The 17,692-nt window shown below is 38.6% G+C and overlaps 1 protein-coding gene across 12 annotated transcripts in view; it reads right to left on the bottom strand.

The window, feature by feature from the left end:
- The window catches only part of GLIS3 (GLIS family zinc finger 3), a 424,300-nt gene that overhangs the window by 58,931 nt on the left and 347,677 nt on the right, over positions 1-17,692 (bottom strand). For all 12 annotated transcript variants that reach the window (XM_079113026.1, XM_079113034.1, XM_079113032.1 and 9 more), the window contains one exon: positions 2,677-2,827. In XM_079113026.1, coding sequence (XP_078969152.1) covers positions 2,677-2,827 — 151 coding nt within the window. The remainder of the gene's footprint in view (positions 1-2,676; positions 2,828-17,692) is intronic.

The following is a 17,692-nucleotide window of genomic DNA, read 5'->3' on the forward strand; positions in this document are numbered from 1 at the left end:
CCAATCAAACTTTGTGTTATCACCCTGAAAAGTTTGTTTCAATAAAAGGAGCCAATACTATAGGATATGTGTATGATTTATATTATCCAAAATCCAAACTGCTATCTTTCCTGCTCATCCTAATGCTGTGCAAACTATCCCTTTGCTGGAACCATGTAAAGCAAGGTCTACTAGCCACTAAAAATGTCCATTTCAAAACAGGACATCTTCAGATGGTGAATCTTCAATCACAGTGGCTTGCGAGAGATTCTGGCGTTCAATGCCATATTTAACTAAGCCCATATATACCAATAGGTTTCCATCAAAATATTTTGTAATAAATCAAATTATTAGCAATTAAAGGTATAAGTTCTTGGTAATCATTAAACAAATATTGTCTAAATTTTTTATAATAGAATGTAAATGGAATAACTCCAAGTATTTTTGCCATTAAGCCAAGTCTTAATCTTTGTCAAATTGCCTTAACACTTTAGATTTTACATTTAACTAATTGATGAATGGTTTCCTGTTGCACCTTTGTCATTTTTCATGATTTGGCTTTTTTCCATAGATCTTTCATGCAGGTTTGCAGCTGGTGTGCATATGCATTCCCCACCAGTGTGTTTCTAGAACTTTCAAAGCAAGGCTTATAATTTTCGTTTCATACATTTTTTTCTACTGGTTTTTGCCTCTGAGTTTGTTGCCCTCTCAGTAAAACAAAAAGCCACAATCAATTTTATTTAAAAAAAAAAGTCAGAAGCCAAGAAAGTAAAATAGGACCTGAGGGAATTTGGAATAAAGAAGCAGAGAGGATACATTCTCAGTTACAAGCTACTCGTTAAGTAAAATTCCAGGAACAAAGTATGACAGCCACCTGCCTATTTCAAGTATTCTCAGCGTCACAGAAAATACCAGTCAACCTGAAGATGCTCCATTGATAGCTGTGACAACCTCTTCACCCATCATGGCTACTCACCTGCCACAGATGGAGACTCAAAGCCAAGAACTCAAGTTCATTTTAAGGTCCAAGTAACTCCAGAACTTTAAAGACACTATCAGGCATACGAAAAGACACACCCAGACAAATGTGATGGTTCTGGAAATGAACCACACACCGGGTGCTCCATGCAACAAAGGCACTAATGCTTTTCACAGATGCAGATATCATGGTTTCTGAAACGATTTCCAAGGGATTTAAATGCAAGAATGGCCCACCTCTGGTAACTATTTATATTTGGATGTTGGTTCATTTTTCAATCACTTCTGATTAGCTTTGACCTGAAACTTTGCATTGCAGATCTTTAGAAAAATAGATTTTTGGATTGACGAAGTAGGGGAATACTTCTTAGGTTGTTTTAACTTGATTATTAATTTAATGGGCTGAAATAAATGTTCAAATATCAACTATCTGGCAAATACAAGCAAAAGCTAATCATACTCTTTCATGCATGTATCTAAAATAAAATATTTATGTAGAGGTTGGTTACATTTTGCAATGGCATATTTGATATGTGCATATGCACCTCTTTAAGATTTGGTCAAGTCTTCAAAACATTTCTCATCTCCCCAAGTCTCAAAAAGCAGAGGCTCTGCTGTCTCTAAGAGTAAGTACCCAAAGCAAATATTAAAGGTCCATGACACCGGAGCGTCATCAAGGAGGGCTTGGGGACTGGTGCTCTTGAAGCAGTTGCTTGATGCCCTTTCCCCCTGCATTTGGATCATACGAGAACTGTCAAGTTTAAAAAGCTATACAAGCATGTCTTTCTTCTATTCTATGGTAATGCATCAGTAAATTCTTCATTCTTTATGGTTTATTAGTACTTTTCAAAAGGAAAGAACAGTCTGCTGCCAAACCTGGCTGTGGAATCAGATGGGGGTGGGAGTAGACTGTGCAATTCATAGAAAATAGAAATTTCCCATTGTGCAGAATGTGGTATTGGTGAGACTTTGCCTTCATACTTATAGCATACAGTAATAAGTCTCCATATGTAAAGATAATAACTAATTATGTTTGTACAAGTACATCACCATTATAGAAATGCACAAAAAGACAGGCTGAGAAAGTAAAAGAAAAATAACTTCTTTGTTGCATGTTAATTCATTCTTATTTTTTACTATATTTTCACTATATACATGCAATTTTCCACGTATAGAGTCACCTATTATTCAAACCCAAGCCGAAGAAAGGTGGTCTGGGAGTATCCTCTCGTTCTCCTTCCGCTCTCCCAGTGGTTGGCAGACCTAAATTAGTAAATATTCTTAGAAGTTGGTTTACTGACGTGAACAGTTTTTGAGACCTGGGGCTTCCTTTTAAAATGCAAAGTTGACAATGACTGTTCCATTAAGAAATCCACATGCAGTCTGTTACCTGCTTAAGGGGAAACATTTCCTTTGAGTCTAAATCAAGCTAGTAAATTTAAGACACCTGGGAGTGTTGTGTGCACTGAACTTTTGGCAGAAGTCCCGAACCAGAAGAGCTAATGCATTATTTCGCTTTGTTTCTTTGTGAGAAAAAAATTGTCCACTGCCAAACCCAGCTCAGGAATCACATGGGGAGGGGAGCAATTTGCAGCCCATTGATAAAGCAAATTACCGAAGATATAAGGAGAATTTCCCTCCTGTGAGCATTCCCTATAGCCATAGTGAAATGCCTGAAGAGAAGGGTGTCGTGGTTGGCTCTACCTTGGTTGTTCTTACCTGGATAGAGGTCAGGCCCAGGCCCAGGCCCTGGGGAACATCCCACGGTGCCATCAGCAGCAGTGTCTCTTGGGGAAGTGGCTGGCTGCAGGGGCTGCACAGTGAGGCAATCTGAGAGCAGGTCTGGATGGAGCTCAGTGCTTGACCGCAGCTGGGAAAGAGAGAAAACGAGAGAGATGGAGAAGGAAAGCTGGTTCTTGGAATACTTGCCTGGCAAGGTCTCATGCCCTAAGGATCAATGCAATTCAATCCACAAATATTTATCAAGCAGCCACTATGGGGAAGGCACGAGCTTAACACAGTGTCAATAAAAAGGGTCGGCTGGCCAATACTAATAACACCTGGCAGGTGCTCCAGGAAAGACATGGCTAGAGGAGAGCAGAGCTGACTTCAGTCCTTGAAATTTCCACTTCTGGGAACCCAACTTCCTATTGTATTTCCATTTATTTGTGCTGTATCTTATCAGAACTTGTAGTGATAACAAAAACAAACTCAAGTAGGTTTAGTCCATATTGAAAAGTGCTTTTAAAATAGAAAGATACTGTCACGAAATATCTGGAGATAATTAAGAAATATCCATGGAGATTTGACCTCTGCAGATTTTACATGAAAGGAAAATACTCAAGTTAAACTTTAAAATATTATGGAGCATGATTAAAAGAAAAACTGATATCAGTAAGAGCAACAAAACCAATTAGAAGTTACATTAAAACAACACAGATTTGACATTAATAACATTTAAGAAAATTAATTCTTTGTAGAGTCACACAAAAAATCAAACCACAAAAATGTTAAAGTATAAGAAAAATTTTTATGAGTAACACTTTTCTAAGTGTAATCTGAGTGGGAAAGGTTACAATGGAAGATTTATTGACATAAAAATATTAGCCTGCTTGTCCAAAACATAATACTTGCTGGGTGTGGTGGCACACACCTGTAATTCCAGTAACTTGGCAGGAGGATTGCAAGTTCAAGACCAGTCTCAACAACTTAATGAGACCCTAAGCAACTTAGCAAGACCCTATTTCAAAATAAAAAGCAAAAGGAGGGGCTGGGGTTGTAGCTCAGTGTTAGAGCACTTACCTAGCATGTGTGAGGCACTGGGTTTGATCCTCAGCACCACATAAAAATGAATAAAATAAAGGAATTGTGTCCATTTACAACTAAAAATTTTTAAAAATAAATAAATAAAAGGACTGCGGATGTGGCTCAGTGGTTAAGTGACTCTGGGTTCAATCCCTGGTATCAAAAAAAAAAAAAAACAAAAAAACCCTTAAAATGCTCTAGAAATGGTATTTGTTACCAATATTACAAATGGTTATCATCTTTGGTAGTTTTTTTTTTAAGTATAAATTGATTTTATAAAGACAACATTAAACCTTTAGATATAGGACTGGGATATACTTTTTCATTTGACAAATAGGCACTAAGTATCCCATACTTCTTACTGCCTTTATGGAAGCAGACGATGTACAAATGCAGTATACGCAACATCAGAAAAGGGCAAATGCTACAAAGAAGCAAAATGCAGAAAAAGCAGATTGCAAGTAAGGATGAGGGATGGCGACTTAAACAGAGGACCAGGGAAAACCTCTCGGAGGTGGCATTGGTTAAAATCTTGCAAGAAGTGAGGGAACAAGTCCTGCAGCCAGTGGGGGACCAGCATGCCTCCCTGCAGTGTACCTGGATGATCCACAGGCAGTAAGGTCTGCCCAGAGTGAGCCTGGGACTGGGGAGAGAGACAAGATGAGCCAGGGAGTGGAAGGACTCAGTGGGGAGAGGTTATGTAAAGTCAACAGAAAATGCTTTGAGAGGTTCTATCTTCTCCATAATAATGAACATAGAAATGTTCAGCATACTTGCAAAGAAGTACAATGTTTAAACTTTTTTTATTTATCAAATTATCAAAAACTTTAAAAAGGGAGTGGTAGTGAAGTTACAGGGAGAGGCAAGAGCTTTTATATAGATGGTATCAGGGAACACTTTTTCAAGACCCATATTTGAAATAAATTGATTCTAGAATCTCTAATGACATATAGCAGTGCCAAATTAGGAAATGCTATTTAAAAGTCCACAATTAGAGCATATAGATACTCTTACATAAGTTTGATGGATTTTATATGTATTAAATTGATGCTCACAAAGATAAAAGGAAAACACAAAGTGCCATGCAAAAAATGTTAACAATTACATAAAAACACATAGGCAAATACCAGAAGGAAATGTAATCATTTATTAGAACTGATATCTGTTCTCAGTCACAACATTATGAATTTATTGCCTCTGCTCCCCTGCCCATCATTCTTTCTCTCTGCTTTCTAGTCTACATTCCAATGATGTGCTAGAATGGGCATATACCAGTTTAAGAATGCCATCTTTCCCAAAATTTCCCTGCAATGATATCAGACCGATAGTTTTAAATCAGTCATAGTGAAAATATTTACACCATGGAAATTGGCAATTGCTACAAACTGGGGCTTTTTCATTGAATCTGGTTAATAAAAATTATCAGAACATCACTGATGATAACTATGAAGTGCACTCTGATCAGAAAAAAGACAACACTGCTGTGACTGGGATATGGGTTATCTCTCAAAGGTTCACATGTTAGAAGCTTGGTCCCCAGTGTGGCAATGTTCAGAGGCAGTGGGACCATTAAGAGATGGGGTCTGGTGGGAGTTGGTTATGTCACTGAGGATTGGTTAGGTCAGAAAGGATTAAGGTAGTTCTCCTGAGACCCTGAGTTAGTTGTTATAAGACAACATGCCTAACCCCAGAATTACTCTCTCACTTTCTGTCTCACCATGTGATCTCTCGTCTTAGCATGTTCTTCCCACCATGACATCATCCACCATGTGATACAGCCATGAGGCCCTTGCCAATCATGCTTTATTGAACTTTCAGCCTCCAAAATCATGAGTTAAATAAATTTATTTTCTTACAAAGTACCTAGTCTTAGGTATTTTATTATAGCAATGGAAAATGGACCCATGCACAAATATATATATAGATATATATATTCAAAAATACTGATATTTAGAAAGCAATAGTTCTTGGATCTCAAAAAGTTTCATGAAGAGACAAACATGTATCCAGGTCTTAATTCAAGAATATAAAATGGCATAGTGACTCTAAGAATGAGGAAGGCATATTTAACACATGTAGCAAATGAGACAATTATAATTTTTCCAGTTTTGGCACATTGAACTCTCTGATCAAAACTGTCTGAGTTAATGTCTAACACTCTCCAGGGCCTTTGGAAGGTATGTTTGTTATTTCGGTACTAACCTAACACATGCCACTTAAGAAAAACTGGAAAAAAATCAAGGCTTAGCATGAGTTCTGGTGATCACTTTTAATTTATCTTCCATCATTAAAATGTGATCTGGGGTCCACATGTTCTACTAAGGGCAGACATGAGTACTTCTCTGCTTTCGATTACCAACCACTCTAGGGTTTTATAGTTATCAGTACCAATGAGGTCTTTCCAAGGAATTTCACGGCCATGGTTAATCCTGGAGTCAAAGGCAGGCAATTCTTCCTTAGCTTCAACAAGTACTCACGTTTTCCAAGAGTGTGATTCCATATGACTTTGTGGTGAGAGTTAATTTGGTTTTCTCTGGAATTAGGCATGGTTCTAGAAAGTGCTCCTTAAATTAAACAAGCCTTGAGGACTTTATGCAAAATTCCCAAAAGAGGGCCAAATGCACAGATAGGCAGTACTGATATGGAAGTTTAGTGTTCCTCCAAAAATACTGTACCAGTAAAGAGCCTTCTAGATCATTTTAGGGTGTTAAATATTATTTAGTCCAGGAATTATATAATGGGTGAGGCAAGAGGCACAAAGAAAAATCTCTTAGGAAAAGTGTCTTTGAATATAATAAAGTTATTTACTTGGAATAAGAGACCCAACTATTTACATAAAACAATTACGTATTGTATATTCCAATATCTTCTGGGCTGCTAGGGATATATGAAGACCACTGAGGGAAATTGTTCAATGGTAGAATGGTCTCTAATTATAGTTCTGGCATGAACTACAGGATCATTTGTGGAGCATTTGATTTGCAAGTTCCTAGGTGGTGATGATACTGTTGGTCTGCAGATCACACTTTTAGAACCATTGGTCTCCAGAACAAGCCTTGAGGACTTTATGCATGCCTACTAGAAGAAAATGTAGGCCCAACTCTCCATTATGCTGGCTTAGGACCAACTTCTTCAACAAGACTCCTGAAGCTCAAGTAGCAAAATCAAGAATGAATAAATGGAATGGTATCAGACTAAAAAACTTCTTCACAGCCAAGGAAACAATAGAGAATGTGAAGAGAGAGCCTACAGAATGGGAGAAAATCTTTGCCACCTGCACCTCAAACAGAGCATTAATCTCCAGGATATGTAAAGAACTCAAAAAACTTAATACACACACAAACAAAACAAAACAAAACAAAACAAACACCCCCCTCCAAATAACCCAATCAACAAATGGGCAAAGGAACTGAATAGGTATTTCACAGAAGAAGAGATACAAATGGACAACAAATACATGAAAAAATGTCCAACATCTCTAGCAATTGGAGAAATGTAAATTAAAACTACACTGACACTCTATCCCACTCCAGTTAAATGGCAATGATCAAGAATACAAGTAACAATAAATGTTGGTGAGGATGTGGAGAAAAGGGTACACAAATACATTACTGGTGGAAATGCAAATTGGTGCAACCACTCTGGAAAGCAAGCAGTATGGTGATTCCTCAGTAAACCTGAAATGGAACCACCATTTGACCCAGTTATCCCACTCATCGGTATATATCCAAAGGACTTAAAATCAGCATACTATAGTGATGCAGCCACATCAATGTATACTGAAATTCAATTCACAATAGCTAAGCTATGGAACCAACCTAGGTACCCTTCATCAGATGAATGAATAAAGAAAATGTGGTACATAAACACAATGTAATATTACTCAGTCATAAAGAAGAATAAAATTATGGCATTTGCCAGTAAATGAATGGAACTGGAGACTCTATCATAGTACATGAAATAAGTCAAACCCACAAAAACCAAAGGCTGAATGTTCTTTTTGATATGTGGATGCTAACACACAATGGGTGGGGGGTAGTTCATTGGATTAGATAAAGGGGAATGTAGGGAATAGGAAAGACAGTAGAATGATTTGAACATATTTTTCTTATCTGCACATATGAACACATAACCAATGTAACTCCACATCATGTTCAACCACAAGAATGGGAACTTATATTCCACATATGTATAGTATCTCAAAATACACTGTAATGTCATGTATCTCTAAAAATAATAAGAACAACAAAGAATGATTGGTCTCTAAGAATCCTGGAGAGAAAAGCTAAGAATTTTGTGGTTATGGAAAGAGGAAATGAATTGTGGAAATAGGGGATGATGAAAATATAATATTCTTCCATTTAGGACTGAAATCTTATCATCTTATCTTCTCTGATTAGTTGTGGTTAATAGAAATCTTTCTAAAGTGCATACTTCAGCCTCTAATTAGTAGGTTTTAGGAGAGGCAACTGAGAGGAGAAGATAAGGATAAATGATATGGAAGATTGCAAATCATTGAATTTACAGATACTGGGAAAGGAAGTTCAAACCCATATGTGGCGAATGTGTCTTGATTTGTATTTGCCATCATAAAATATCTTGGTAATATTCTGAGAAGCCTCTTCGGAAATCTGGACTTTAAAAATTTGGAGTTATTTCCTGGACAAAGGAACTATTTATTCTGGAGTTATATGTACCAATTGATTAATCACAAAAGATTCTTAAATTTCCAACGTATGCATCTGTCTCTCTTCAAAAATCATAATAATATGGTTGTATGAAGTTCATTTCTTAAAAATAATTTGGAGGGGTATTTTTTAAGAATTAAATTTGTTATGTCAATAATATCACAATGAACCACATGTATAATTATAGCACACTAATAGAGAATAATTTAAAAACCCAACTTGGATGCATATTTTTCCACAAGGAAAAAAAATTAAACAGTGGTTCAATCACACACTAAGATTAAAGTGTTGCTGTGAAGGAATTGGGGTTAATGTCTACACTCAGTTGACTTTAAAGAATTTATATGATTTTTATCCAATCAGTGAAAGACCTTACAGGAGCAAAAAATCCCAAAGGTTTCAGCAAAAAAAAAAAAAAAAAAAAAAAAAAAAAAAAAAAAAAAAAAAAAAAAAAAAAAATTGTGTCTGTACTAGAAAAGAAGAAATTTTGTCTCTGGTCTGCAGCATCAGTTCCTGCCTGAGAGTGCCCATCTTGCAAGCCTCTCCTATAGACTTGTCACTTGCCGGGTCCTATAGTCATATAAGTCAATTTTGTAGAATTTCTACCCCCCGAAAGACACAGGTACACATACCACATACTATACATCTCCGATTGACTCTGTTTCTTCTCAGGAGAACCCTGACTGAAACAGATTCTGTTACAATGCAGAGTAAAATCTCCACCATATGATGATTTATTTCAGGTTGGGAAGGAAAGAGCATCCTGCAGACAAATCCCACATAAAAGAGCTGGATGTGAACAGTCAATGTGACACACTTTTAAAGACTGCATTGCAATTCAAGGGATGTACATGGAATCCTTGCAATGAGCTTGAAGTTGTGCACCTTGCTCCAGTTCTGGGAGGTGTGTGTGACTGTGATCTCCTTTTGGAGGATGAGAGCTAGAATCACAAAGTTCTTGCATCCCGGTGCATTTGAATCCAGTCTGACACTTAGATGTTACATGATACTGGCTCAAGAAATAACCTACCCTCAACTTCCTCCTGTCCCCTATCACATGGCACAGGCTCACACTTCCCCTCCCTCTTATATTTTAGCCGGGGTGCCTATCATTCAGATCTTGATCAAGGAGGAGTAAGGACAAAGGGTCCCCATGAATCTGGAAGAGTCCTTAGTATATCTCTTCACTGATGTGTGAATTCTGACACCATGCCCATTAGGGTAAGGGCCTTTGTTGGACTAGAGAGGGAGACACTGAAACAGAATGGACCATGACTGTTGGTTTTCCTTGTCCACTCCACTGTGGCTTTGTCACTTGGTGTGATCCTGGTTCAGTAGAAAGGGTATAAGCAGTTGACAACAGAAGGCAAGCACTCTTGTGCTTTATAAACTCTGCAATCTAAGCACATACACAATGGTCCCAGAGCACCATCTTTGTTCCCTTGATGACAGTGAATCGTGGGATGGTGGCACTCTTGTGGTAACTTTTTGATCCTGACATGAGATGATCTTGACCAGGGGGTGACTCTGACCCTAAAAGAGGAGACCCCCTCATTTCATCCTCTAGATTCTGACTGCCTATATCTCCCTTGGCTCTTCTTCCCATTCCTTCCTTGGTTGATGTTTTCTTTTGTCCCCTACCTCAGGAGAGCTCAGCCAGACTCTGTGGGGACAACATACAACACCCTATGTGCTTTCCCCATGCCACCTTAAGTGTAGAGGTCAGGGATAGCCTCTGTGGAGAGAGGACATTGTGAACTGAGACCCGAATGAAGTGAGGGAGTCAGAAATGCAGCTACAGTAATTCATTCAAAAGAAAGTCGCTGATGGGTTCTAAAAACAGCTAATGGAGAAGAGCAAGAAAGGGAGCAGGCAGAGGGTGGGACGTAGGATCAAAGAATGGTGGGGGGGGCATACTGGGTAAGGCCTTCAGGCACATGAAGGTTTAGTATTCAATATCCTCTAATGGCAAGTCAGCACATGTGAGCAGGAAAGCAAGTGGTTTGTCTTACATTGTAAAAGGACCGTTGATTAGGTGTGGAAAACAGGCAAGAGGATCCAGGGAGGGGTTGTTATAACTCCCTAGATGGAAGATGCTGATGCTTATAATTGGAGGTGCAGAGAAGTGGTCAGTTTCTGTTTTGAAGGTGGAGTTGGATGCTGTAAGGAATATGAAAGAAAGAGGGGAATCAAAGACAGGATCCAAGTTCTGGCCCAAGGAACAGCGGAAAACAGAGAAGGCACAGGATGGAGGTAAATCAGCAATTTTGGGGTGTCAGCTCTGAGTTGGCTCCTGCACCCTGAGTAGAGAGAACACGAAAGCACCTGCATATGAGCAGGTGTGGAGGGATCCAGGAGCAAGATAGGACAGGACACTAAGAGCAACTCTTCTGGTGCTTTTCCTTCCCTGGGACCTTCCTGGGATTCTGTGTATATTCTCCCACAACAGAGTTTATCATGCCATGCCCAAGAAACATATCCTCATGGATTTTTTAGCACACCAGACCCCAAAGAATAAGACATGAGCATCCTCCATACTGTGACCACACCATATCTGAAGGATGGATATTTCCCTTAGGTCTCACAAGAGCCTGTCTCATTCTGGGCAAGCACCCCATTTAACATTCCTCCTGCCAGGAATGGCCTCTCTCCTTTCAGTATAAGACCCAGTTTATAGCTGACCTCCTGAATGAAGCCTCCCTGACCAGGCAAGTCCACTCTGGGCCTCACCCAGGGAACAGGGAGAGCCGCAGAGTCTGCTGTTCACATTCCTCTGACTAGACATTGTTGATTTGGGGCTTTGTTTCTTGATTGAGTCTGCACAGTTGTGTTGTATGGTCCACAAGGACCTGGCTGACCATCTGACTTGAGCTTTTCTTTTTTTTTTTTAATTAATTAATTTATTTTATTGTAAACAAATGTGATACATGTTGTTTCTCTGTATATGGCGTAAAGGCGTACCATTTGTGTAATCATAAATTTACATAGAGTAATGTTGTTTGATTCATTCTGTTATTTTTTTCCCTTCCCCCCACCCCTCCCACCCCTCTTTTCCCTCTATACAGTTCTTCCTTCCTCCATTCTTGCTCCCCTCCCTAACCCTAATCCTAAACCTAACCCTAACCCTAAACCTAACCCTAACCCTAACATTAACCCCTCCCACCCCCCATTATGTGTCATCATCCACTTATCGGTGAGATCATTCGTCCTTTGGTTTTTTAAGATTGGCTTATCTCACTTAGCATGATATTGACTGGAGCTTTTCAACCCAGCAGTGCTCAACAGTATGGTCTCAGTGTGAGCACCATGGTGAATTACTCAGTCACTAGTTGACCAGTTTTATAGGAATGAGCAGTAATCCTTTACCTAAAGGAAAATACGGTCTTTAATATGTGTGATATACCTAAAATAAATAACGCATCAGCTCTTAACTTTCTCTCTTAATGGAGAATTTTCAAAGATGCAGGAGAGAACAAGTACAGTGGAGATATTATTGATACCCTCCCCAGATCCCCTATAATTCCTGTGACTAGCAAAGTGCCACCATTCCCTCAGTCTTGGTATACTCATTCCCCAGCATCTGTGTACTTTCTAGGCAAAACTGACACCTGTCCCCTGCCCTTCCCCAACATCAGTGACTTCAGAGTGTTCCTTTGCCTTGAAGTGGGATAAATTTTGAGATATAAGTTATGTCCCAGAGCTCCCTATGGGATGGAGCTGAGGCAGAGACCATGAACCAGCAGTTTTCCCTGGCTTATTACCCTTCCTTGCTCCTCTCTGGGGAATTTCCTTAATAAATCATATATGTGTACCTGAATTCTTGGCTCATAATCAACTTCTAGGGCACCCAGAAGATTCCTAACTCAATGTGGTTTGGGTTAGGACTGCCCACAGTATATCAGGAGCACTTAAAATGATTCATGATACATCTTTTCTTTCATACTAGCTCAGTCCACACACCACGAGTGTGTTAGTCAGCTTCCTGTTACTATAACAAAATACCTGAGGCAATTAACATATAAAGAGAAAAGATTAATTTTGGTTCATAGTGTGGAGGTTCCAGTCCAACACTGAGTGACCATATGGTTTTGATTCTCTGGCAAGGTGACACATCATGACAGGAGGACATGGAAGAAAAAATTGCTCATCTTAGGAGTCAGGAAGTGGAGGAGAGGCTGGAACCAGGTTATCACAACCTCATTTTAGGGCATCCCTGATGCCCTAAGGATCACCCATTAGGCTCCACCTTAACTGGGAGGTTCACCTCCTCCCAAAAGTGACAGCCTGGGGACCAAGTATTTAACACATGGACCTCTAGGATACACTCATCCAAACCACAGCAGTATGGCAACCAAATTTTTAATGAAAGAAGGGCATTCTGGACCATCATGGGCAATACTGAAAGCATAATTATGGAGGAGATTAAATTAAAAACAAAACCCTAATTTATAAGAACAATCAGAAGCATGTATAGGGGTTTCAGATGTCACTGAGTCCAGACCTCTACATCATGTACACCTTCCCTGACAGCAACCCCAGTTGGCGGTTCTTTAGGATCTGCCCCTTGATATCCTAAAGTAAGGGGCAAATTCTTCTCCCTGGCAGCTAGCTCCCATTGCAGACCATTCCAACTGTCAAAACATTTTTGTATATGGTACCCTCGTCTAGCTCTCAGCAACTGTTAAGGCAGATTGTACCCTGCTACTCAAGCCTACCACGGACATACTAGGAAACTAGGGGACAGCTCTAGGTCTTGGAAACCAACCTGTGAGTCCTTTGGGTGTTAATGATCCTGATCTTCAATGAACCATTTTAGGGCTTAATTTCCCGGCCTATTCAGGTGCGAGTAAACAAATTGGCTCTTTAGCTTCTGTACGATCTCCCATTATGAAATATTTGTTCCAAATGATAGTTTTTCAACCTCAATAATGAAATCACCCATCAAGGCTTGACAAGGTTTCTGCATGTAGAAATTTGAGCTGCTTCCCTTACAATGTGGGGATTTTTCCTAGTATATAAAAACAAGGCACCATCAATTGTGATTTGTATTTGTGTTTTTTTTTTTTAAATTCAAGATTATTCTGTTAATGTTTATGAGCCCTAGAAACAAGAGACAGAAATTCTACTCCTGTCATTTTCTCATTTCAGATATGATTGAATAATTGTCCAAGATTAAGTGAGTCAAGTGGAAATAATTAGGAAAGGGAAAAAGGCCCAGAGTCTTCAATTTTCAGTTCCATTACATTTTATTCCAGGAGCAAAGACATTCTATTAGTCTGGAGCGAGACATATTTCCAACGAAAATGAGGCACAATCAAAGGCCTTTTGTTTTTCTCTCTCTCTCCAATGAGCATAGTCCACCTGGGTTGTGCATGTTTTTGCATCACCTTGTAGGGACTCCTTTGTTCTTCAGAAATCAAATGTCACCAAAATATTCTTCTAAAGAAACTTGGCCAGAAGGAAAGACAAGTAGGATTTTCTATCCCAGAGGGTTAAGGTTTATTACCAGAACATTCTTATCAAGTGTTCTCTGTGACACTTGGAGCAATGTGGATCTCAGGGAATTAACTCATTGCCAAAAGGCTTAAAAATAATTACAATGAATTAACCTATTATATTAATTACAATTAATTTTCAGTCAAATCTAAGAATTCCATCTCTAGGGGATTCCTTAGCACTGACATTTATGAAGTGGTTTTGGCATATCATAGGTAATTAATCTCCAACAATCTGCTATCAAATTTGTTTCCTTTGGGAGTGACCCATTTGTAAAGAGGAAAAGAAATGAGAATGAAGACTTAGAAAAATGGCCCTGGAGGAAATCTCTTTGGGAACATAGGTGTCCAGCTGAGGACCCTGAGCTTTTATAGAGAAGATAGCTGTTGGGTTAGCAGTGATTCTAAAGGCCAAACATCTTATCCACAGCTGATTAATGAACACACTAAAACATTTGACTGGGTACACATGCTAAGGGATATCTCAGTAAGATACATGAAAATCAATTATTACAGATATGATAAAATGAATGGTTATGTAGTAAAAAATGATGATTAATGGGAACTGTCCACAGATGTGGAATTTCAAAGTAAAGAGGAACTAGGGTCCAATAATCCTACCCACCAGTCCTACCTGCCGATTGAAATTTCTGCAGTGGAAAAGTTTTGTACTGTTAACGGGTAGTAACTGACCATATGTGACTAATGAGCACTTGAAATGTGGCTAGAACAAAGGAGGAACTGAATTTTTAATTTTATTTAAATTAAACTAAATTAAATTTACATTTGTAGTACTGAACTACATAGCACTACTGCCTACCATGTTGGCAGTTCAGGCTTTGTCTAAATCCTTTACATGACAGACAACGTGCTTCCTCACCATACAGTACCCTCCCTTGCTAAATAGGTCTAGTCATTAGAAAGTTCTCTTCCCTGAAGGAAGTTGCAGTAAGTATGTCAGTCTTCCCTTAGCAGGGTTTTTCCAGGCTCAGCATTGTCAATTTTTAAATAAAGATTACAGTACCTTTAAGTAGGAAAAGTTGGGAAGTTTAACAAACCATGGTTCAACTACTTCAAAATCCTGGGCAGGTAGATTCACTTTTCAGAATACAGTTGTCCTTCCATAAAATGAGGACAGTACCACAGCTATCTTGGTTGTTTTAAGAACTATATGAGGTAAGACACCGAACTCAACACAATGCTTGGCACACAACAGTACTTAGTAAAACATATAGCATATTATTCTACTCACCACCCCAGTTACTCTTCATACTAGATCTCTTTGTGCAAATGATATCCAAGTACTAAAAGAGTAAACCAGATATCATATCAAGTGAGGATTCAAGAGGACAAATATGTCCCTTGTTCTAGACTTTCTAAATTTCTGTTTTTGTATTTCTTCTTTTAATACGGCCTAAAGTGTCAATAGCCTTTTAAAATCTATGTTATGCTCATCATTCATTCAGTGTATAGTTATTGAGCTCTTACCTGTGCCCCCAAACTATGCTACATTTAAGAGATAAAGTGGAACGTAAGACGTTGGCGTTCCCTGCCCTCCTGGCACTTATAGTGTGGTGCTAATAAAACTTGTCATCAAGTAAAATCCATAGATCTTTTTTTATATGTGATGTTCTTTGTTTCTGATGGCTCTTTATATTGAAAAGCTAACTTTCTAAAGCTCTATTGCTGTCTACTGATCCATGACTTCTTTTTGCTGTATTTCATTTAATTTAACTGGTTACCACACATTCCCTCCCAACTTCAGTGCCATTTGCAAACTTGGTGAAAACATTTTCTGGCACTAAAGATCATTTACATCTCTGCCAAAGAGTGAGTAATCTATGACAAGTAGCCTATGAACAACACTACACCGGTTTTTCCTTCTTTTGGTACTAGGGATCCAACCTAGAGGTGCTAAACCATTGAGTAGCATACCCAGCCCTTTTTATTTTTTTTTTATTGTGAGACAAGGTCTCACTAAGTTGCTCAGGGACTTGCTATGTTGCTGAAGCCAGCTTTGAACTTGCAATCTTCCTGCCTCAGCCTCCAGAGCTGTGGGGATTACAGGTGTGCACCACTGCACCAAGCCAATACCATACTATCAATAATGACTCAAATAATAGCTCATCTACCACACAGATCATAAAAAATAAGGGTGGGGTCTGAACCCAGGCTACCTGGCTTTGAACTTTCATATCCTTACTTATGAAATATTAAGATGTGGACTGGGGTTGTGGCTTAGTGGTAGAGCACTTGACTGGCATGTGTGAGGCACTGGGTTTAATTCTTAGCACCACATATAAATAAATGAATAAAATAAAGGTCTATTGACAACTAATATATATATATATATATATATATATATATATATAAATGTTAAGATGTGAAAAAGTTGCTTAAAAACCTCTTTAACTTGGTTTTCTAGTATGATGTGGGAAACCATGGCACCTAAGTTATAAGACTATTTTTAGGGAAAACATGAGATAGTAAACTATCCCACCAATCCATGGTATATAATTAGTGCTAAGCATGTGTTAACTATTTCCACTAATTATTATATTTTCATTAATATTCACAGTAGAAGCACTATAATAATCCATAACAAACACTCTTATTCCCACCCCCCCCCACTCAGTTTTCTGATCTTCTATCAGCTTTCCCTTTTATATACCACAGAGTAGCAACAGAACAAAGGAAAAGGATGGACCCAAATCAAATCTCAGCTCTACTACCAACCACTGAGGCATTTGGCAAGATATGTAATCTCTCAAGGTTTCAGAACTTCCTTGGCAGTGGGATGATGACACCAATTTTGTAGGATCGTTACCAGGGAACATAGGTGATCCAAGGATAATTGCTAGTGTTGTAAGTGGCTATCATTATTATTATTTTTAATTCAATGAGAAGCTATTATGATTGCTAAAAGTGACACCTGTGTTAGCAACACTGGGTTCTTGCATATCTTGGAACCAGAGCTAGAGACAAACAGTGTTTCAAACAAGACATGAACACAGCTTTCCAGGATGACCATGACCCTGGAACTACTCTATCTCAAAGAATATAGCTAGTGTTCACTATTTTGGAAGAGACCAAAACATTTTAGAAACAGCAAAACATTTCAGAACACTCTGGGGATGCTAATACTTTATCCAGATGTCCTCTTTACCAAAATCTGTACTACTATCTAACTATCATCCTGGACAGAGTTGGGGAGTTGAGATTCAAAGGGATGTTGAAATCAGAAAGGCATGCAGTTTGTATATATATTTTTTTGTATTGTTACATTTGTGAAAACACCCTTTTCCTCCTAAGTCAATATTTTTCTAAAACAGACACCAAAAGTCTTCCTTTTTTTATTTCCTGACTAGAAGACAAAACACAAATTGATACAAAGGTGAGCCTTATGGTCCAAATTGCGCTTCCTCGGCAGGTACATCTCAAAAGCAGAGCATTAAACCAAAGGGTAGATCCTTTTTTATATGAATGGGGAATTATTAGTAGGGAATTTGTCATTGCAACATCTTCCTTCAGCCTTTGGACCCTGGTTGGGGGCAAGTGAAGACTCAAGACAAGATGAAGGGTTCACTTCGATCATAGCTTCACTAACTCCTTTGACACTGGCTCATTGCACTAATGTGACCGTGCACTTCCATTTCATCCATTCAAGTGTAGCATTTTTCTTTCTATTCAAGTATTCTCAAGGTTTAATTAAAGCAGTCAGCTATCTGGTAATTACTTCCCCTGTCC

Source organism: Sciurus vulgaris (assembly GCF_902686455.1).
Source record: "Sciurus vulgaris genome assembly, chromosome: 15".
Taxonomy (NCBI): domain Eukaryota; kingdom Metazoa; phylum Chordata; class Mammalia; order Rodentia; family Sciuridae; genus Sciurus; species Sciurus vulgaris.